The sequence below is a fragment of the Biomphalaria glabrata genome, chromosome 1 (genome assembly GCF_947242115.1).
Source record: "Biomphalaria glabrata chromosome 1, xgBioGlab47.1, whole genome shotgun sequence".
Classification (NCBI taxonomy): domain Eukaryota; kingdom Metazoa; phylum Mollusca; class Gastropoda; family Planorbidae; genus Biomphalaria; species Biomphalaria glabrata.
In genome coordinates this window covers 67,410,222-67,434,448 of record NC_074711.1, presented here as the reverse complement: position 1 = coordinate 67,434,448, position 24,227 = coordinate 67,410,222, and the positions used below count along the sequence as shown (strand labels likewise).

At 35.9% G+C, this 24,227-nt stretch overlaps 1 protein-coding gene across 4 annotated transcripts; it reads right to left on the bottom strand.

Moving 5' to 3' along the window:
• Positions 1–22,447, bottom strand: LOC106061296 (vesicular glutamate transporter 1-like). 4 transcript variants are annotated; one of them, XM_013219376.2, is made up of 12 exons: positions 22,314–22,447; positions 18,214–18,426; positions 16,497–16,639; positions 15,046–15,163; positions 13,836–13,923; positions 13,199–13,285; positions 11,723–11,898; positions 10,263–10,412; positions 8,612–8,744; positions 8,252–8,362; positions 7,660–7,787; positions 1–6,611 (listed from the first exon to the last, which is right to left on the bottom strand). In XM_013219376.2, exons 2-12 carry the CDS (start codon positions 18,382–18,384, stop codon positions 6,381–6,383), a joined length of 1,536 nt encoding a protein of 511 aa, XP_013074830.2. In that variant the 5' UTR covers positions 18,385–18,426; positions 22,314–22,447; the 3' UTR covers positions 1–6,380. The 4 variants fall into 4 exon arrangements, with proteins under 4 accessions (XP_013074830.2, XP_013074829.2, XP_055865886.1 ...); XM_013219375.2 differs by lacking the exon at positions 22,314–22,447 and adding an exon at positions 19,543–19,681; XM_056009911.1 differs by lacking the exon at positions 22,314–22,447 and adding an exon at positions 18,932–19,502 and having other exon boundaries at positions 11,723–11,841.
• Positions 22,448–24,227: the final 1,780 nt, after the last annotated feature.

The window sequence follows — 24,227 nt, the reverse complement described above, 5'->3', positions numbered from 1 at the left end:
ATAAGTTCTTGTATAATCACTACAAGTAGATATTTATTAAAAGTATGTACAATACTAAAATCAATCTTAATACACATTTGTAGAAATGATGCGCAATACAAGAACTCTGAGTAGCCATCAATGTGCATGTTAAAAAGACGTTTAAAACATATTAGGCACATATATTGTCCTTATATTGTTATTATATACCGTACCAGGTGACCGAGCCTCGCTCGGATGAATAATTTGTTAAGGAAGGATATATACCCGAGGTCATTTTGGGAATATTTTTGTAATTACGAAAATAAACGATCGGGTAAAGACTATCAATCTGAAGAGTTGCTTTTTCGTTCTGTTAGTTCTCAATATAATTGTACATGGCGATTAGAATAGAAATTCTCCTAAGTCCCCCCCCCCCCCCAACAGTGTAGAAAAACCACAGTTCACGTCGTAACGTTTTACATTGCATCTTTTCCGTAAAACTATTGGGCTATTATTGGCTTGGCAGAAAGTTTTTGCAGTGTAGCTTCTAAACTGGTTTCGTTCAGACTTAATATTGCAATTAGTATATTCATTATGGCTTTAGTACAAAGCATCAAGTGATACAAAATCTCTACGTTATAGGGTAAACGTGCACCTTGTAACAAAGTAAAATATCCCAGCGTGATGGTCGGACTATAAGTTCATACTATTTCGCAAGAACATTGCTGTTTGTAGTGCGGTCTTGCCAACTTATTTCCATGATGGTGTGCAAATATCTTTGGTGAACTTTTAATTTCATTTTCACTTATTATCCTTATCCCTACCCTGACTGAGACGCGCGCAATCCATTTCACATAGGGCCCCGCAAATATTAGGGCCGGCCCTGGGTATCATGTTCAGTGTGTGCAAGTAAGGAGTAGAGAAGCTGTGTTGTGACCATTTCCTGTGTTTTTGGTATGGGACAGTAAACTTCGAACTTTGAACACATTGCAAAATAACAACAAAGTAAAAGCTATCTACGGGTCTACGCAATTAAAGTGTAAGCAATTTATAAAGCCTTTAAAACACAATAACTAATCATACATCGACATAGTTACATAATAGATTAATCTACAATAAGATGGTGCGCAAATGTTTAATTAGACCAATGGATTCATTAAAACTTGTTCTTTGCGAAGAAATGTCTTAGTGTACTGCTGTGAGCCCAGTGACGTAAGCGGTGACATCCCTTTGACGTCACATAGAAAATTTCATTCATAAAACATTCCAGCCAAAATTAATTTTCGATAATGAGCCATTTTCAAACCGATATAACGGTCGACCTCGAGTTTTCCCGTGAGGCCAATGAGTTGAGACCCAAGTAAAAAAAAACTGCGCTTTTGGAATAACTGACAATTTTTTTAAAAAGTACTAACTTTCAGCAGTATATTAGCTGCATGCATATAAACGCTGCTTTGATTTTTTTACAATGTTTTATCGAATCTATTAAAATAGTATCTAGCATCGTAATATCAGGATATCAACCAAATAGTCACTGTTTAACTAATGACGACATTCTCCAGGTATATGTAAATTTAGTAGAATAGGAAAGTAAATAAGCGACAGTTGAGATTTCTGATGAGGATGATATAATTTCAGAAGTTGAATTTAAAAGAAACTCTAGCCAAGAAAAAGAAAATGTTATAGTGAATCAGTGGAATATTATAGATTTCCATAGACTAGGGGATAGTTTCTTTTTGTGGTGTGCCAATTTCCCATGAATTGCGCAGAAAATTCTCTCAAGTAAAAGGAAAAGTGCATTTGCACCAGTTGTTCAAAGAATGATGCTGATGTTTCCTGTTGAGGATGATTTAGTTACTTAATAGTAAGAAATTGTATGTTGTTTTTTTTTTTTTTGTTGTCGACTATTTTCAACTAGTACTATAAAATAAAATACAAACTAGTAACTTAAAAAGTGGTGGGATATAAAGTCTGAATTGGGAATATCAATAGACGTATGAAAAATAGTCATCTGAATTGGAAAATTGGACAACAAGGGCATCCGGCTACAAATACAATTGACAATTGCTAAGATTGGTGTAAAGAAGAAAGCCAATGGAAAGATAAATTGCACGGACTGTTTCTATAAAATCGGAAAATTTGACATTTTGACCATATTAAACAACAAGCCTTTATTGAATATAGAATTACCATAAGATGATGTAACTGTTTTGTGGATAAAACCCATAACTGAAAATTGTATCTTGTTGAAACGTTTATAAATGTTTTAGAAAACCACATAAAAGATATACATATGAGTCATTGCTACTGTAAGCACCTCTGCATTTTTTTTTTAAAGGACACCTGACCTAGTACACACTTATCAGATTCATAAATCATAAGATTTTAAGGGAGAAAGAGCTGGTGAGATCTACTTAGTATATTAATATTAATAATATTATTACTATTATTAGATTAATATATTATACTTAATATAATATCATTTTGTATACTTAATATCTGTATATCTACGTTAATGTCTAGAAATGAGTGAGCTTGAATTGATATGTCGAGCTCAGGAATATAAAAAAAATGCAGCTTCGGTGTATGTAGCCATAAAGGAGTACAGGAAATTTAAAGAAACAACAGAAAAACTATTTAATACATGGTATAAAAGTGGCCAGCACAAAGACCAATCACCTTTACTTTTTCCCAACTTATGTCAGGTACCCATTAGAGCTGGGTGGACTCAGATGCGCCAAAAGATCCCGAAATTAATATTCCAGTTATCTCCAGGATTCAAACCAGGGACCCACGGTTTGGAAGCCAAGTGCTTTACCGCTCAGCCACCGTGCCTCAAATAGATGTGTATAACATTCACTTAATCTTTGTGGTCAACATTATTTTTCAGGAAATGCTTCTTGCCTGTAATTTTTGGTAAAATGGAAATAATTTTTTCGCTCTAAACAAATAGCCTTTATAGGCGCAGCTTAAGATCTATCGCCAGATGTCTTTATTTTATCTATCTTTGTTTTATTTACTAGAAGGCCAAAGATACATAAGAGTAGCCATACCTTTAAACTATTGACAAAGTGGTGGCTAATTAAACTTTTTCTTTACCAAAAGCATAACACATTTGACAAACGACAAATGTATTAAAAATGAAATCATTAAAGAAATTAATTTTTAATGATTAATACGTTTTCAAGTTTGAAATCCAGAAAAAAAAAACATTTTAATTTACTTAAGTTCGCATTATTGCACAACTGAACTATAGATAAATTGCAACAACTGAATTTTGAAATTTAATTGACACTCATTGTATAGTTGTTTAACAATTAATTAATGTAGTTAATTATAAAATATGTGGCTAAACAAACAAAAAACACCAAATTTTTCGGGGGGGGGGTGGGGAAGCAGCGGGGGTGGGGGGTTGACGCCCTGGGTTAACCGCACCGGGTGACACCCACCCTAGTGACGCCACTGCTGACATTTTTCCCCACAATGTCTCGCACAGGTATAAAGTTGAACTAGAATACGAGTGTCCGAGCTTTATGATGCTAAATTAGTAATGGATGGCTCGTAGGTCGTGGACAGTTGTGTGCGTTGATCCCGTGTTCAAAACCTCGCTTCTATCACAGTCGTCCTTCCCGACATTCGGACCAGGACGAAATAATCTTGTCAAGGAATTTCACGACACGTAGGAAACCAAGCAACTTGGGCCAGTGACTTGAAGCTCTTGGAAGGCGAGACTTTGTCGGCATAACTCTGTGTGTACATAGTTATGTCCCTTTAGTGAAACACTTGTAGGGCTAGATTAGTAGAACTTACGTCAAGAGTCAGTTACTGTACTTCACTAATGTCTTTGGTAAGGTAAGGACTGTAAGTTTGAGTATTTTTTACGATTCTCATGGCAATGATTGCAGTCTAAACATTATTTGAGAATGTTTGTCTTTTAAGATATGTGTTTATAAATGAATGTCATCAAATTTCTTCACTGTGTAGCAAAGATACTAAAATGGGTAGACTTTGAATGATTCGCAAAGGCAGGGGCGGACTGGCTATATGGGCAAACGGGCCAATGCCCGGTAGGCCGGTACCAAACGGGCCGGTCTGGTCGCGACCAAAAAAAATAAATTTTCCAATGTAGACATTTTTTTAAAAAAAGTGACAGCAACGAGACACAGATGCCCGAACACGTTTTCTTCTTTTTTAATTTATTTATTACACTTAATTTTGTTTGAAATTCAACAAGAAAATCCAAAACAAATGTACACTATACACTCTAGCCTACGTATTATCATTTGCTAAACGTTAGACCGTACTATTTGCTATGCACGAGCGCATGAACTTCAATACTGTTTTGATGTCTTCCATGTTGTGTTTGGCCTGATCATTTTGCTTACATGGCACACATTGTTATTTTCCGCCCTCCCACCCCCACATTTTGATAGTTCCATTGTTAGTTAGCGAAAAAGAGGGATGAGAGAGGTTAAGCTAGAAAACATTGATATAACGGAGAAAAAAAATAGGGGCGACAATTAACGGATACAATGGATACCAGCACATATAGAACTAGAAGGAAATGTGAAGGCTGACACACTCGCCAGGATGGGAGAACAAACTCACAATTAAACATTACACTCTATCTAGAAGAAATGAAGAAACTAATAGTAAATAAAATAAATGAGAAATGGACAAGCTCTCATCCAAATCACAAGAAAGATGATGCCCATTATAAGCTATTCCTACAAGATCAACGTCTAATCTTACAACTCAGGACCGGACAGAACAGAATGAGACATGTCCTCCAAAACTGCTCTCTTTACCAAGAGGCCCGTACAAGACACTGGCCCCAAAACACCCGAATAGCAAGAAAACTCTATGGAAAGCTTCCTGATTTGGAAACCACTGCGCAATTCATCTCATGTATTGGTCTAGTCATCTGAACGTTCCAACATAAAAAATAAGAACAAAGAAGAAGCTCTTCAACAATACATAATAGGAATTAACTTTAACACACACCAAGCCGCGAAATTGCAAACTACCCAACTATTTCACTGCTCAATATGAGAATAGAGTTCTTCTTTATGAGATTTGTACAAAAAAAGTTTTTTTTTTTTAAATTTGTAATAACAGATCTAAAAATACTACACTTAAGGCTTTAAAAAAAATTTAATTTAAATAATGGGTCATGATATATTCATATACAATTCGCGTTTTTGAGAATGTACTTGTTAGTGCCTCTCTAACCGTTCCGCATTCTCTTATCTTTTAATGGAATGGGTTGCCAGTCAGCCAGGAAAAGCAATGACATAGCATATTTTAAGTCACAGATAAACATGCATGACTAGATTGATACATGAAATGCGTAGGACGTAACTATCTTATGTTTGGAAAATACGTCTGTAATCTATAAGTAATACCAAAAAGTTTCAAACTCATTTTAAGGCCGCTATTGTTTATAGTTTTCAGACTACATACATGTAAAAATAAAATACATTATTTAATCCTAAGCAAGCATACATCCAGTTTTCGATGCGTTATCAAACTGTATATATTTGGAAGAGAACTAGGCTTACAAGGTTACACCTATAATATGACACATGGGCTTTGCCGGGAGGAAGGGGGGGGGGGGTCAAAAAATCACTTGCCTCAGACCTCATTGTCTGAAAATGAAACTTTACTTTATGCCCCAGTGCAGCCAACTAAAGCAAACTACAGTCACCAAATTTCCTAAGGGTAGCCAAAAGAGGTTTTGTGGTTATCCTCCCACTCCAATACAAAGCAAAACTATAGTGACCATTTTCTACCAGTCGCTGGACTTCATTACTTAAGTGCAGTGAATAACAGATTTGGTTTATGAATTTTATAGCGGAAGAATAGCAAGCTAATTGCACTGTCGATACCTCAGAATATGCATTTTTTAAAGCTTAAAATGACGGCAATAATGCTTGGATCCGGGGCGAACGGACCCAGCTGGGAGAGCTCATAGCGCCCTCCCCCCCAGACTCCCTAGCTGTCCTTGGTGGTGTGCACTGTCTTTCCACTAATTAAAAGAAGAACCTGTTCTAAGCTAAAAAAAAAAAAAAACGCCCGAAAGTATGAAAGGTCAGAATGTAATAAAGATTAATTAAATACATACACATTGCAGAGGGGGGTAGAAAAAAATCCCACCACAACGAAAAACTCCTGACTACGCCAATGATATGACATGCCATTCATTTGTTGGCCGGTTTATATGGTAATACCTGGGCCAATTTTAATACCCAGTCCGCCCCTGCTCAAAGGGCTTATGTTTTCAATCTCTACCCTTTTTTTTTAGTTCAATGCAAATCTGGTGTGACCAATGGTCATGAAGTCCTTCTAAAATGGCCATGTATGAACAAAATCTCATCATGTAACAATAAATATATATGTAACAACAACAAGGTCACTTTCTAATAGATCTCCCTGTCTATTGCACCATAGTTCGAGTTGATCCCCGAAGGGGAAATTAAAACATTTGAATTCTCTTTAGATTCCGTCTCGTCAGTTTCGCCGACCAAAGCTTCATACTTAGGCTCCGCCCATGACTGTTGTCTTCCAGAGGCAAAAATGCAGTAAAAAATGACTCCTGCTATGTGAAGGCTTCCACCAATAATAAATAAAGTCTGCCAGTCTGAAAGCTTCTGTTGAAGAAAAAAAATTGCATTTGGAATACACTAAAAGATCAATACAAAAATGCAGTTAATAAAATTATTTTTTATAATCGTTAGATCATTTAAAAACATTAAAATAGCCTAGAACGACAAACTAGGCCAACTGATATAACAGTGAGGTCCATAACATGTAGAAAGTAATTACCCAACTACTGAGTTTATTTAGCAATTCAGGAAACAACTTTTTGTTCCTGTTATCAAAAGATTGCATTTGTCGAATTCAATGCAACTGCAATTTAGCCCAAATAAAAAAAAAAGAAGTGGCAGTATATTTGGATTGTAATAGTTAGCCAGATAATAGTTAGCCAGATAATTGTTAGCCAGATAATAGTTAGCCAGATAATTGTTAGCCCGTTAATAGTTAGCCAGATAATAGTTAGCCAGATAATAGTTAGCCAGATAATAGTTAGCCAGATAATTGTTAGCCAGATAATAGTTAGCCAGATAATTGTTAGCTAGATAATAGTTAGCCAGATAATTGTTAGCCAGATAATAGTTAGCCAGATAATAGTTAGCCAGATAATTGTTAGCCAGATAATAGTTAGCCAGATAATTATTAGCCAGATAATAGTTAGCCAGATAATTGTTAGCCAGATAATAGTTAGCCAGATAATTGTTAGCCAGATAATTGTTAGCCAGATAATAGTTAGCCAGATAATTGTTAGCCAGATAATAGTTAGCCAGATAATTGTTAGCCAGATAATTGTTAGCCAGATAATAGTTAGCCAGATAATTGTTAGCCAGATAATAGTTAGCCAGATAATTGTTAGCCAGATAATTGTTAGCTAGATAATAGTTAGCCAGATAATAGTTAGCCAGATAATTGTTAGCCAGATAATTGTTAGCCCTAACATTAAAACCAAGAAGTGGATTTTCAAATTTCCCGCCACGATTCCATTACACGCTGTTTTTCTTTTCCTTTCTTTTCTCGGTTGTAGTTTTTATTTGGTTGTATTTTTAGTTTCCTCTTATACAGTCTCCTCTGTCCAGAATGTAGTGCTCTAGTAGATCTACTTACGTGCGAGTCCCCAGCAGTCTTAGCGGCTAACACAGTACTTAATATGGAGCCTGCCATTCCTGTCCTGGAGATGCCAGTCAGAGGACCGACATATTTGGGAGCCAGGTCTAGGGGGTTGGTCTGATAGCCTGAAATCCAAAATATCAAACATTATGTTTAAAACCTGTATTTGTTGTTTCTTTCTTCATGAGATGAATTCGATCATTTAATGTCTTACATAGAGATGAATTCGATCATTTAATGTCTTACATAGAGATGAATTCGATCATTTAATGTCTTACATAGAGATGAATTCGATCATTTAATGTCTTACATAGAGATGAATTCGATCATTTAATGTCTTACATAGAGATGAATTCGATCATTTAATGTCTTACATAGAGATGAATTCGATCATTTAATGTCTTACATAGAGATGAATTCGATCATTTAATGTCTTACATAGAGATGAATTCGATCATTTAATGTCTTACATAGAGATGAATTCGATCATTTAATGTCTTACATAGAGATGAATTCGATCATTTAATGTCTTACATAGAGATGAATTCGATCATTTAATGTCTTACATTTAAAAGTCTGATGGATCTACCTGATATTGAGAATCCACTGAACGCCACACCGACACAGAAAAGAACAAATACTTCAATGTAATTATCCAAGAAACCAATGACAAGAATACAAACCCCCATAACTCCGAAACCTGAAATACATTGACATAGTTATTGTAGACTATAACATTTGATAGATCATTTTTCAAATATCATAAATTAATATGTGAAATTTTTATAATGCAATCTAAATATTTTTGGCTTGTACATTTTCAAATGTTTAGCTGCTGTAAATTACAAAAATTGCTTAGACTCAAGAGTTCGTTGGAATTTTTTACTAAGTCATGATGTAATAGTCCATTTAATAGTTCTCATCCTCGCTGTCTGAGATGGATACGTACCTAAGGTTTGGGCCAATTTCCTGACTAGAGTCCAACTGAGTATTCCATGTTTACCAAGATAGTCCAGAAACACGGATCCTAGAAGCATAAATATCACCATGAAAACATGTGGAAGTCCATTCAGTAGCCCATTCTGGAAAGGGAGAATGAATGTAGTTGTTTTATTTTTTTATTTAGCCAAATACTGCTGTTTTGGTTTTAATGTAAAAAAAAATTGGTTTTCGCTAAAATTATTAGTATTATTATAGTATTTTATTTCAAAATAAATACATTTCTTGAGGTAAAGATTTTATATTAATTAGCATAAACATGTAGGTGCCTGACAAATGTATGATAGATTGAAAGTACATGAGTTACCACGCAAATCTTGAGTCGTACATCTTGTCTAACTTAAGGCTGAGGGCTAGAACACTCAGTAACAATGGCTAATACAGAACTTCTTTTAGTGGGAGGACAATTTTATTTTAAAGTCCTAACCATATCCCTAGTAAACCTTGTACAATGTATATATTCGATCAAACTGCAACAACACTGACCTATATTTAACTTTAGAGCAATGTTATCTCAGCTCTTTTTTTTTAGATGACTCTCTCGGACAATGAAAAGGTTGGCGCTCCCCATCGACAGTTAGTCGACTGGTGGAGCACTGTAAGCAGCTCCAGTGGGTTTCAATTTTTTTGCATCCTTAGACGTTACCAGCAAAAGAAGACAAATGAGTTTGTACTATTATAAGTCAACACTCTGGCTGGCCAAAAGGAAGAACTCTTCAACACTGTGAATGGTTTGGTCGTATTGTAAGACATGACTCACTATCAAAAGTCGTTCTTGAAGGTACAGTAAAGGGAGCACGAAGAAAGGGTCGTCCGAAAAAAATCTGGCTGGATAACGTAAAAGAATTGACCGGCCTCTCTCTTGATGTCCTGCTAAAACAGCTGCTGACTGGCCTCTCTCTTGATATCCTGCTAAGAACAGCTGCTGACTGGCCTCTCTCTTGATATCCTGCTAAGAACAGCTGCTGACTGGCCTCTCTCTTGATGTCCTGCTAAGAACAGCTGCTGACTGGCCTCTCTCTTGATATCCTGCTAAGAACAGCTGCTGACTGGCCTCTCTCTTGATATCCTGCTAAGAACAGCTGCTGACTGGCCTCTCTCTTGATATCCTGCTAAGAACAGCTGCTGACCGGGAAAAGTGTTGAGATTTGGTTACGCGAATATTCACAGCACCTCTAGGACGAAAGTCAAGGGACAGGAGTGATGAAAGCTGCACAATTGCATTCTTCTAGCGTCATTAAGGCATTTTTCATCCAAGTAAAAAAAATGATGGTAGATGGTAGACACGTTAAATCGGTAGCCATCACGCCTCTCCATTTTTATTCGTCACAATACAGGATTATATTGAAATATCAAGAGGGATCTTACTAAAGAACAAGGACATCCACTCTAGGACTCTAGGAAACATTAACAAAAAGATCAAGTTTTGTTCATTTTTCTTTAAAATTATCTTACAATAAAATAACTACTTGCAGGGCTGGACCAAGCAATTCAATGTAGTCTAAATAAATACTTAGCACACAATATCCAACAACACAAAGGCCCAACACTTCAGCTACACCAGAACCTGCTCAGGCCTGCACTGCCAAATGTGAAATTACCATAGCAGAATTGAGACTGTAGACATCCTTATAGTACTGCTGAACCTCTGTGATGAGCATAGCGAAGACAAAGTTTCTGCAGAAAGCACCAACAAACATCGCCCAGACTGGCATGGATGTGAAGAATTTACACCACGGTGTTTTCTGGACCTGAAGAGAACAAAGAGATTAGAATGTTCAAATGAGTTGATCTTGCCAAATCAAAGAGACAAGTATTTTATTTAGGACTAGCATACGCCGTTATTTTGCAGGGCCGGCCTTAGGCCAATGCAACCTATGCGACCGCAGTGGACCCTGCACTTTCAAACGAACCGCGCTAATTCTAGATGTAAATTATTTAATTCAACCATTTTACAACTTATAACAGAATTCCCGCAGCCTCCTGATTTACTAGGAGCTCCTGGAAATCTCCAGAAATTGCAAAATAAACGAAAAAGTCCAGGAAATCTCAGGAAATTATTAAAAATCTTTTGAAAACTCATACAAATCTCTGAAATATATAGACTTCATTTTGGGGTGTCATTTAATATGGAAAACGATAATCCTACGCGTGATAAGTAAAAACGGCATTATGTATTACCCGTAATTGTATAATATAGTGAAAGAAGCTTCTCGCGCCTCAAACTAATGAAGAATTACTTGAGGTCAACAATTATCGAAAATAGATTGAAGCATTTGGTAAGTCTTGCTATTGAGCGTGAGCTACGTAGGGAAACAGAATTTTGATGATGTACTGTATAACTTCGCTACACGCAAGGCTCGTAATGTAATTCTGTACGTAGTAAAGAATGAATATAAATGCAAATACCAATGTATTTTCTAATATAAACTCTTAATTTTTACTTATAATCCGTATCCCTACCCAAACTGAGCGCCGCGAATTCATTTTTGCATAGGGCCCCACAACGGTTGAGTCCGGCCCTGCTATTTGGTGAAGTGTGAATACAGAGTAGATTATTTGTTCCCCCCCCCCTTTTTTCGCCGCTAAATGTACGTGAGGTAGAAATAAAAAAAAAGAATGATCTTTCTTGGTCACAACGGTCCGACCCTGCTATTTTGTGACGGGTGAATACTACTTGTTCTCCCCCCTCTTTTTTTTCCGTAGGGTAACTCTAGTTCATCCGACTGGCAGAAATAAAAGAGGGATCTTTCCTTTACTTCTTTTTACGTGTCCAAACTCTTGAGCCATGAAGAGAATTATATATATAGATAGTTTATCTGGATGACTTTTTTTCAATGGATATTAAAGTTGCCATATAATAGCTGTGAAGTAGATAATGTGGGTGAAAAGTGGTTTCAATAGTCAATATGTATTTACTAAAAAGTTTATTTTCAATTTATTTCTTGTTCACATTAGGGGACAAAAATGCTGGAGATGTTGTCTGGCTAGACACGAGAGACAACCTCTTTTTTTAATATAAACCAAAGAATTCTTGGAATAAAAAAAGTACAAGTCTTACTGCAGCTTTTCCATTTGCAGCATTTCTATTTGCAGCATTTCCATTTGCAGCATTTCCATAGACATAGGCTTGTGGGATAAACAGATCTCGCTCTGAATCACACAAGCATGGATGTTGGTCTGGTGATTGGTAGACAAACAGGTAAAAGAAAACACTCCATAACACTCCCAGAGATCCTATTTAATAAAAACAAATCCACAAACAATAATAATAATAACGATAATACTAATAATAATCTTCATTATCCGTGAGGAAATTTGTGTTTACAATGATGAAATGTCCCCTTTAGGACACTTAGTTTTATTCAAGCCTTCAATTGAACACTCTATGTTTTGGACGTTCTGTTTTTATGTTTATAATTTTATTTCTCTTTATCTGAATGACGCTATCAGTATTTAATGGGAATATTATATTTGTATACGATTACATAGTCAAAATAGACAATAATAACAACACGAGGTACCGAAACATTTCTAAGAAATTTTGATGATGAGAAGCTATAGAAAGATCCTATGTATCACATACAAAGACCGCATTGCAAACAAAGAGATTATAGTCAGAATTAGAACAGTGATTGGACCCCACGATGACCTACTATTGTCACAAGATCCTAAGGGCTCTCAAAAACCTTCCTGCAGGAAACAGTACCAGGAAAAAAAGAAGAAGAGACAGAGAAAGCAATGGGAAGACAACATAAAAGAATGAACAGGCCTGCCATTGAAAAAGATCCTATCAGTCAAAATACAGAAGAAGATCAACAGATCTTGTGTGGTGCCCCAACGGTCCAACAGACTGAAGGATAGGTGAAAAGTGAGAAGATGATTTTCAGACCAAGTGGTAACTTTGATTGATCAATTTATATCAAATATTTCCACTGGAAAACAAAAAACAAAAATTATTTTTTACCGTAACAAAACAAAATGATAATCTTATTCCTACTAAACCAGTAGCTACACATTTACTCTAACATAAAACACGAAATGTACAAGTGTTTTGTAAATACAAAGTCTTCGTGAAATCACCATTTTGATCAAATAATTTGCCACATCAAACAAAGCTATCGATAGCGTGTTTTTTTTTAGAACCAAGCTACAAATCGAACAATAAAGAAAAAATCTGAAATGCTATTTAACTTTTCAAAGACCAATAATAAGCATTCTCTGTTTGGGATACCTCACTTCAAGAGCCAAGAGTTTTGGCAGAAATGAATTAGCACATCTAGAGGGACACCATTTGTAGAATCAATGAAGTTCGATGAGATGAAGGACAGAAATTATACAGCAAAGTTTGTCTCTGCACGAGTAGCTCGACAAATTCAAATGGAAAGGACAAAATGTTTTGTTTTGGTTCAATGAACTTTTTTAGTAATTGACTCGATGAAATAGCTAACGTTTTTTATAATGAAAAGTTACATTTGTAAGTGTCATGTTGGTGTAATAAGGTATTTGGGAAATACTTTATTCTAGGGCTACTTACCATATATGTACAAAATACTGTCCCAGCTTAGGTAACACACTGAGGCTCCAGTACTAAAGTTGGCTACTGCTGGACTTAAATAGACGCCTGGGGAGAATTTTTTTTTTCCAAAATTGAGTTGTTGTTTTTACTAGTACATGCAATAAAAAAAACGTTTTGTTATACGCTATAGTCAACATTGGAGGCTCGACAAGAATCAATGTAAAGAATAAATCCAGGTATACCTCAGTTTGATCAATAGAATTTTTTTTTGTTGCTTAAAACTTGTTTTTTTAACATCGAAGATTTCACATTTCGTTCCGGCGAGCGCGCCATATTTTGAACATCTCACGGTCTCTACTGACCTTGCATTCATTCAATGTATAACAGGTAAGAACTAGCTAGAATTTATCGAAAAGGTAAAAAAAAAAAATGTGGTGGGTGTTGTGGGTGGAGGTCGACCATTTTTATTTTGGCCTAAGGTTACAATAACATGAATCAGACTTCGCCCTACATTTTGTTTTGTGTTCCTTTACAATAACTGTCAATATTTGAAAGACCTCCCCGGCACAGGATATGAATCAGCCAATAGAAGAGGAAAAGTTTGGGAATTGTGAATGCTGGAACTGAAGTGTTTCCTATTTATAAACTGTATTACCTGCGTACGCCAAGTTCATCAGGGTTGTCTTTTGATTTTTAGGTGCCCAGGCCGATATCACAGCGTTCATTGATGGTACTGTAATCGACTGTGTGGACAGTAACAAACACGTACATGTTTATTCATTATTTCTTTATTTATCTTTTATAAATTTTATATAAATAACTAGCTGACAACCCCTATTTCGCTACGTTGAAAGAAATTTGGTAATTTGATTGTGTAACATCTAAGTTAGACAAGCATTAGAGAAGGCCTTAAAGTTTTTATGGTGTATATATGAACAGGAACTAGGAATCCTTTCTTTTTATTCTTATAACGTACAATGGAACGGATGCATTGTAGTGAACTCCCCCACCCACACACACACTACCGCAAACATTTGAGCCCTTAAAGATAACATTAGTTTGCTTTGCTTCTTTCATTGGACAGACGTGCTCTTAATCCTTTCCATTGTTCGATCTCGAACTTAAGATTCTTTAGCTCTTCAATTGTATATATATATTTAGCACGAAACAAACCGACCCGTTACATAATATAGAAACTTCCCTTTAAACCCCTTTTTGTTTTCTTTCTCCGAGAAAATATTTCGAGAGGATAACTCTTTGTTTTTCTTTCTCCGAGAAAATATTTCGAGAGGATAACTCTTTGTTTTTCTTTTTCCGAGAAAATATTTCGAGAGGATAACTCTTTCCACATAGGCCCCAATACACACACGCACGCACACACACGCACATACACGCGCGCGCACACACACACACACACAACAGTATTTCTTTTGTTCGTCTTGTATATTTAGTCTCTAGATTTAAAATCTTTCTCAAACAATTCGACTTCCCTGCGGATACAATGCTTAATGAATAAAAAGTAGTATTGTATTTCAAACATTGGAATAATTTTATAAAGTTGACCGTCTCGAGTCGTGCCCAGTTCAGTTTACAGTTCACTTTGCTTGTTGTTAGGGTTCTAGAGACTCCTTTGTCAACGGAAGTTCTACGAAATTTTAACCTGGTCTAATACGTTATGGTCAACAAGCGTATAGTTTGTAGTGGGCACATGCGTCATCTGTCAACCGTCACCGTCGACTACTAAATCTACAGCCTACCTCCACTCCACCCTGAACACAACCTACCTCCACTCCACCCTGGACACAACCTACCTTCACTCCACCCTGAACACAACCTACCTCCACTCCGCCCTGGACACAACCTACCTCCACTCCGCCCTGGACAAGTCTGAACAAGTAGATGAGCCAAATTTGTTTAGAAATTATAACCAGGGAGAGAAGCAACTGCAGAACACTTGAGATCAGAATCGTGATTGCGTAAATCCTGTGATTTAAACAAATATTTATTAGCGGTGATCATTTGAAACATGTTAGGCTTGAAAGAGCAATAGACTTGTAAGCATTGTTGTTTGGTCGTTGGTTTGTAGCTCCAAACATCTAGTACAACTAACTAAACAGATAAAGACGTGTTTTATTCCTAATTAAACAAACTTGATCAGACTTCAATTTTTAACAGACTTGAATATAACTTGTATTTATAACTATACATAGACATGCAACTTGAAATGAAATATAGATATAGACCTAGTAGTGACAAAATGAAAGGATACTTAAACAAAATCTAGCACACCACAAACACACGTCCTCGCGTCTCTCGCTTTGTCGTAATTTCATCAAAAACCCTTAAAGTAAAATAAAAAAAAAACAACCGCTAACCTTTCCTCGTGTTTGAAAAGACACACACACACACACTCCCTAACTGGGTTTCTTTGGCCGGTGTATTAGCTAGGGTTCTATCCATCATAAAATATCTGTGGGTTTATTTGGCCGGTGTATTAGCTAGGGTTCTATCCATCATAAAATAACTGTGGGTTTATTTGGCCGGTGTATTAGCTAGGGTTCTATCCATCATAAAATAACTGTGGGTTTATTTGGCCGGTGTATTAGCTAGGGTTCTATCCATCATAAAATAACTGTGGGTTTATTTGGCCGGTGTATTAGCTAGGATTCTATCCATCATAAAATAACTGTGGGTTAAAGAATGTTTTAATTTTCTACATGAAAGTTGTGTGAAATAAATACTGAGGAGACACAGAATATGAGATGTTCATTAATGATGGCAAATCCATAAATAGCATGATACGTTTCGTGTATCCGGTGTACAGAATTCGGAAGTATTGAAATAGGTTTAATATTTTAATGAACCATATGACAATCTAAGCGCACATCGTCGTTGAATCAAATTCTAATCGCTTTCGCTTCTAGCACAAAGTAATTTGTAGTATATAGCTGGCAAAAGTGATCCTTTTTTATGGCGTCAATGACATTGTTTGGTCTATTTTAAAATTTCATCCAATCATCCTTTCATTTGCAGGCGATTTATTAGCCTCCATTTTATCGCTTTCTCTTCTTCTTCTTATCTAAAGAGTCTTATTGAAGCAGGGCAGAAGTAGACATTGATAAATGCAAAGTCTTAAAAAAGTATTGAACATATTACATCACAAATGCCGTCATGTGTGTGTGGGTGTTTGTCATATGTAAATTCTTGTTTAAATATCTCCAATATTTGTCTTATCTTATTGGTTTGTGTGGTTTTGAATATAAACAGATTGTTGAGACTTTTAAACGGATCATGCAGCATGCAGCTAGAGATTTACCTTTTTGCTGGAAATTTCTGACATAATGCACCTCCCGGCAAAGAGAAAAACAGTTGACCAATGAAGTAGAAGGTATTAAAGAGAAGAGCCGTGGAGCCGTCCCAGTGGGTGACCAGGTCTCGTGATGTACCCTCAGTGGTGCACTGGACAGTAAACAAACACAAAAGTTGAGTCCTAGACAGTTTTTGTATAGAATGTATGGTGATTAGGAATAGGAATTTGAAAAATGTATCGACTTAGTGAATGCACAAAATACAATACAATGAGTTGAGCGTATATTCAACCTATGTCTGCGATTTTGTTACTACAAATGTTTTAGTCTTAATTGATTTAGTCGGGCTCTTTGGAAATGTACGCGATAAAAAGTCCAAAATATTTCAATATCATCTTAGCATTTATAATAGTCTTAAGATTCTAGAATTATCAAATGTCTATTAGGCATTTGTTGGAAACTTACTGTTTGTCATTTGTTGCAAGCCTACTGTTAATCTGTTGTGACAAACTTACTGTTTGTCATTTGTTGCTAGCCTACTGTTAATCTGTCGTGACAAACTTATTGTTTGTCATTTGTTGCTAGCCTACTGTTAATCTGTTGTGACAAACTTACTGTTTGTCATTTGTTGCTAGCCTACTGTTAATCTGTTGTGACAAACTTACTGTTTGTCATTTGTTGACAGCCTACTGTTAATCTGTTGTGACAAACTTACTCTTTGTCATTTTTTGCTAGCCTACTGTTAATCTGTTGTGACAAACTTACTGTTTGTCATTTGTTGCTAGCCTACTGTTAATCTGTTGTGACAAACTTACTGTTTGTCATTTGTTGCTAGCCTACTGTTAATCTGTCGTGACAAACTTACTGTTTGTCATTTGTTGACAGCCTACTGTTAATCTGTCGTGACAAACTTACTGTTTGTCATTTGTTGCTAGCCTACTGTTAATCTGTCGTGACAAACTTACTGTTTGTCATTTGTTGCTAGCCTACTGTTAATCTGTTGTGACAAACTTACTGTTTGTCATTTGTTGCTAGCCTACTGTTAATCTGTTGTGACAAACTTACTGTTTGTCATTTGTTGCTAGCCTACTGTTAATCTGTCGTGACAAACTTACTGTTTGTCATTTGTTGACAGCCTACTGTTAATCTGTCGTGACAAACTTACTGTTTGTCATTTGTTGCTAGCCTACTGTTAATCTGTCGTGACAAACTTACTGTTTGTCATTTGTTGCTAGCCTACTGTTAATCTGTTGTGACAAACTTACTGTTTGTCATTTGTTGCTAGCCTACTGTTAATCTGTTGAGACAAACTTACTGTTTGTCATTTGTTGACAGCCTACTGTTAATCTGTCGTGACAAACTTACTGTTTGTCATTTGTTGACAGCCTACTGTTAATCTGTCGTGACAAACTTACTCTTAATCTTCTTTTACTAGCCTCTTAACAGGCTTCGATTTCTAGAGGGATTCTAAATGCAAAACCAATGAAACAGAGAAAGATAGTAACTGAATAAAAAGTTTATTTTATTTATCTTGCCCTCTTCTCATATTTCCTTATTATTTCTAAAAATATTGTACTTTTTTTTTAAATCACAGGAACCCATACCATAAAAAAAAACATTATTTAGATAATACACTTTTTAAATGTGTTGAATTCGTAGTGGTTAAATTAGACAAAGTTACATCGTTGTTATATAACATGGGTATCTTAGCAACTAGACACATACATGTGGAAAGAGAGAATCAGAAGATGAAGCGTTGCTGTTGTTGACGGCATTGATGTGGGTCATCACCAGGGCGAAGCTGGTCCTATAGCCGACACTGATAAGCATACCAATAAAGCACATCAAGACCAAGAAATACCGATGAGGCATACAAGTGCAGAGAGCCACGGCCATGATGAATGAAAGATAAGACAGCCGCAATCAGTCTTGGCTTATCTGAAAACAAATATTGATACTTAAACTATACACCTGAAATGTAGACACTTAAAAGTATCAACTTTTTGTTAATTCTTTCTTCCCACTTAATTTATTTGAATATTCTTTTCAATAAACTTTCCTTGACGCCTATTGTATTTCTTTAAAAAGCAACAGATCTAGAACTTGTTTGCTCATAAGAGACGTACATTTCCAACCTTTCGACCTACTTTAATCTGTCTTCTGGACTGATGCGCAGTCGAGCGTGACAGATTTATATCTGCCTATCTATCTATCTGTCTATTTATCTACCTATCTATTATCTATCTACCAATCCATTATCTATCTATCTATCTATCTATCTATCTATCTATCTATCTATCTATCCATCTATCTATCTATCTATCTATCTATCTATCTTTCTCTCTATCTCTCTCTCTCTCTCTCTCTCTCTCTAATTCGCTCGCTCTCTCTCTCACACACACATAAAACACCAATTAAATAAAAATAAATCCTGTCTTCTTACCCTACTTTTGGCTTTTTCTTTTGGTCTGTTTAGATGCTTCTTATATCTAAAATATTTCACTAATACAGAACATTTTGATCCAAGATCTAGTTTGTTTTTAGATTTGAAAGTTGTAGGAAGCTGTAATGACTAAGTAACTTTATGTTTTTGATACACTTGCCTAAGAGCCGAGTTTCCCAACAGGGAAAATTTTCGCCTCGCTCTTCTATTTTGTCCTCCTTTGATTAAAATAGATCCGGTCTATTTTAGGTCAGGATTTCCCGAGAAAAACGAAGAATGACCTAGACGAAGTGACCTTGTTAATGTATTACGAACCTAGGCTCACACCTGCCCCCCACCTCCTCCCCTTATGCACACACAGACATTGGGCCATACCGCTAGGTGACAAGCTTTACTCTTTTCTTGTCTGGTCTTTTTTTTCCGAATCTGAAACGTGGAAGCTTGAATAGGTTTACGTAAAAGTAAATTATAATACTGCCATCAATTCAAGCTATACAACTATTAATCAATAACATAATTCCATACTCTGCTTACACACATAGGCAGCACATAAAAGGCGACTTTACACACAACACATATAGGCCAACTTACACACGCACAGGTTTACTCACGCATTCGTCAAGTGTCCTGCACACTAATTTCCCAATTCAGTGCTACTCCTCCCACATACACCAGTCAAAACATAAAGTGACATTTCCATTGGTTGTTTCTTTGTGACAGACAAAAGTGATGTTTTTGTTTCATATATATCGCTTTATTCTCTGCGGGGATACCCACTGAAAGTTTGTGTGTTTAGCTAATTCGACACAAGGAAATAAAATGAGTGAAGCAGGGTTTGATGGGAACGGTTGCAAAAAGGGGGTGGGCACGGCGGACTGGCTACATGGCCATTTGGGCCGGTATGGTCACCGAAAGGGCCTCATGGATGCCAATAAAATTTTTAAAAGATTTTATAATATTCTCTTTAAATACAACACTTTCAGCGTCGTAATTAAAAAAAACAAAACTTTTACAATTTAAAATCTAATCCTAATAAAAAGCATTGTCGTAAATGGAATCAAAATGCAAAGGAATAGAAAAAAAAGGAGCAGAAAGTAAGTAAGATAAAAAGCAACTATTGCTGGAATCCTGTGCAAAATAATAATAATAATAATAAGGTTACAAAGACAGTTTGTGTTGAAACACAAACTCAAAATCGGCCCCAAAGTTGTCCACCCAATGGTTGACGAGCGGCACAATGACCAACCGCTTTTGCTTTCCCGGTTAGAGTTGGGTGAACTCATGGGTACTCAGCATGTCCCGAAATTCCAAATATCTTCTATATATATATATATATATATATATATAATTCTCTTCATGGCTCAACCATTCCTGACACCACAAAGAAGTAAAGGAAAGATCACTCTTTTATTTCTGCAAGTCGGACTAGAGTTACCCCAAGTAACTTCAGCGGCGAAAACAAAAAAGGGAGGGAGAACAAGTAATCTACTCTGTATTCACTCATCCCGTCACTAAATAGCAGGGCCGGACTTAACCATTGTGGGGACCTATGCAGTTTGAGTATGGATAAGGAAAATAAGTGAAAATTAAGAGTTTATATATGAAAATAAATTCGTCTTTGCATTTTATTTATTCTTTACTACGTACAGAATTACTTTACGAGCTTTGCATGTAGCGAAGTCATAAAGTATATCATAAAAATTCTGTTTCCTACATAGATCACGCTCAATAGCAAGAATTACCAAATGTTTCAATCTATCTTCGAGAATTGTTGAACTCAAGTAATTCTTCATTAGTTTGAGGCGCGAGAAGCTTCTTTCACCAGATTCCACAATTACGGGTATTGCACAATGCCGTATTGAATGACACCCCAAAATGACAATTTTCGTCTATATATTTCAGAAGATTTTTATGAGTTTTCAAAAGATTTTAATAATTTCTGACGATTTTAAGGACTTTCGTATAATTTGTAATTTCAGGAGATTTCCTGGAGGTCCTGGTAAATCAGGAGGCCGAGGGAAATCTGTTATAAAATGGTTTAATTTAATAATTTACACCTAGAATTAGCGTGGGCCCTATGATGGTACGAGGCCCACTGCGGTGGCATAGGTTGCAGTGGCCTAGGGCCGGCAATGCAAAGTGCACTACCCTGTGGGTAGACTAGTATATATTATTTCTATGAATTACATTCTGCATTTCAAAATAGGTCGCTGTGGGTCGACTAATATATATTATTCCTATGAATTACATTCTGCATATAAAAATAGGTCAAAATTGTATATATAATTTTCGTTTTTGCAATATCGCACGAGATCATTTTTTTTTCTATTAAAATAATCAAAATACTAAAAGTAATATTGGTTTACAATAGAAATACACTACATTCCTGAAATCTAACTTTTATTACAACAAACACACACATTTTCTTCTTGTAAAATTTTGGTAATGATTGATTTAAAAAAACAATTTAATAATAGTATGCCATTCGGACTATTTACTGCAAAAAAAAAGATATACTATCAAATAAAATGTTCTTATTAAAAGACCTTTAGAGTTCTCTATGTCCTTGTACTACGAAATAAAAAAACCAAAACATCATTCCTTAAAAGGTAGATAACTGTTGGGAAGGATGTCATCTATTTTAAAATTATGGAATTATTACTAAATTTAGCCTTTTTAATGTCAATTATAGTGTTAGCATTAAACGTTTTCTTTCTTGATACTAATAATATTTTTAAACATATAAAATGTTTTCATTCATATAAAGATAAACATTTTTTTCACATTTTTTATTTACAAAATACTGAATTAAAATTTGTAGATTTCTCTTTCAGAAAGAAATTTAATTCCAATGAGTAGTAATCAAGTCATGTCAAACACTATGACCTAACCAGTTTTGAATGCCTTGAATCTGAATGTCAAGTACATGTATTGTTAATGTATATGGTAGCAGGAAGTCTTTTATAGCTACAGATTCACCATTCCAAGTGTTATACTTTATTCATTTAGTTATAGTTCTTATCAGATAGTTTCAAAATCATCTTATAAATTATTCATATAGCAAAATACTTTCGATATATTATTAAACTTTACACAATGCTTTTGAGGACAGATATGATTGGATGCCCATCTTATGAAATACATTGTATTGGGCCGCATTGTATGTCCGGGCTGATTATGACACTCAGTCCGCTCCTGGGGATGGAGATAGTTCAATAAATCACTTTTAGACAACAAAATGTTAAATATTATATGACCTCTGACTTTTCTTTTTAGACCTTTTTTTTTAGTTCATTTATTTTACCTTCCATGATCAGAGGTTCCGATGGTCTTTTTCTAATTAAAAAAAATATATATATATATAAATTTTTTTTAAACTTACATTAAGAGTAATGGTATCAATTAGTTTGGATCGGTCATGTAATTAAATTTGAAATAGATCTAGACCAGTGTTTCTCAAACTGTGTGCAGCGGCACGTAGAAGATTTGCAGATGTGCCGCGAGAGTTTTCAGAACGCCACACGTGCAGCGTTACACAGGTCTGCCTACTAGTAAATATTCTTTTTACGTTGCGATGACATCTCCACTTACAACGACCAGCAATAGTAGTGGATCGCTCCACTATACATATATTATTATTATAATGACTCAAATGTAGGCCACCTTAGTAGACGCACAGCAGTTCTTGAATTGGCAACGATAATAATAAGCGATGTGTTTCGTGTAAATTGTGTAGGTGTATGCTAATAATAACAAATTATCACTAAGCATTATCCATTGTTATCCATGGAGAAATACGTTAGTAAGAATGAAACTGCGAAAGCGTTAAATGAAAAGCAAGGAACCAAACAAAGGTACAAAGAAGATTACATCGAATATGGTTTCATATCTTCGGGACCTAAAGAATCTCCATTGCCATTCTGTCTGATCTGCAATACAACTCTGTCGAATGAGGCGCTTGTTCCAAGCTAATTGAAGAGACACTTGGAAACAAAACATCCAGCTATAAAAGCGCAACCAAAGGTATACTTTGAAAACATCAGGGCTCAACAAAATAGACAAGTTAAGAACCTACAAACTACCTAACGCTGCCAGGAAAGAGATTGATTGCAAGTTATAAGGTTGTTCAGTTAATAGCAAAACGCAAGAAAGCACACACAGAGGCTGAATCAGTCATTGCACCAGCTTTAGCAATAGTTGTTGAAACTATCCTTGGACCCGATGCCGCCGAAAAAGTTAAAAAAGTTCCTTTGTCAAATGATACTATCTCGCGCAGAATTGAAGACTTATCGTCAGATTTACTAGATCAAATCCGCGAACACTTCGACGTGACTGACAATGAAGTGTCTCTACTGTGGTCTCTTCAAGTTGATGAATTCTAAGACGTAAGCGGCAAAGCTCAGCTGCTAGCTTTTATTCGGTTCATAAAAGATGAAAAATTCTTATTTTGCAAAGACTTACCTACTGCGACCAAAGGTGAAGATATTTTCAAGGAGATGAACGAAATCATTTTGCTCTTAAAACGTCAGTGGAAAAACTGTGTCAGCGTTAGCACCGATGGCTGTCATTCCATGCAGGGAAATAGAAAGAGATTCGTCACTCTTGTGCGTCAAGAAAATTCAAATGTTGTTCACTGCATGATCCACAGAGAAGCTCTTGCTTACAAATCTTTGCCGAAAGATTTGATGTTTGTTCTGGATCAAGTGATTGAAGTTGTAAACTTCATCAAATCTCGACCGCTTGCATCCCAACTTTTCTCTCAGCTCTGTGAAGCAATGGATTCAGACTAGAAATGCATCCTGTATCACACCAACGTTCGTTGGCTATCCAGGGAAAAAGTGTTAAAGCGTGTCGTCCAACTCAAGGCTGAGCTGATTTCATTCTTGGAGGCTGAAAAAAAAAGTCTTTGGATTTTCTGTTCATGACGAGATCTGGTGGGTTAAGGTGACATTTCTCTCTGATTTATTTGACAAATTAAATTTATTGAATTTAAGTCTTCAAGGACCATCAGAAACCATCATCACTACATCCGCAAAACGGAAAGTCATTTGTGGTAAGATCTCGAAAGGAGTCCTGCTTTCATACTTACAATGAATGTGCTTCAAATAAAGAAATCACCCCCGCAATTCAGGACTCTTTGACACACCTGCAGTCAGCATTGCAGCATTACTTTCCAGCAGTTGGAAGTAATGAGTATGGATGGGTCAGCTCTCCATTTGGAAACAATGAAGCTACAAATCTTACAACGGAAGAAGAAGAGCAGCTCATTGATTTAAAAAAAAAACGTTGCAGTTCT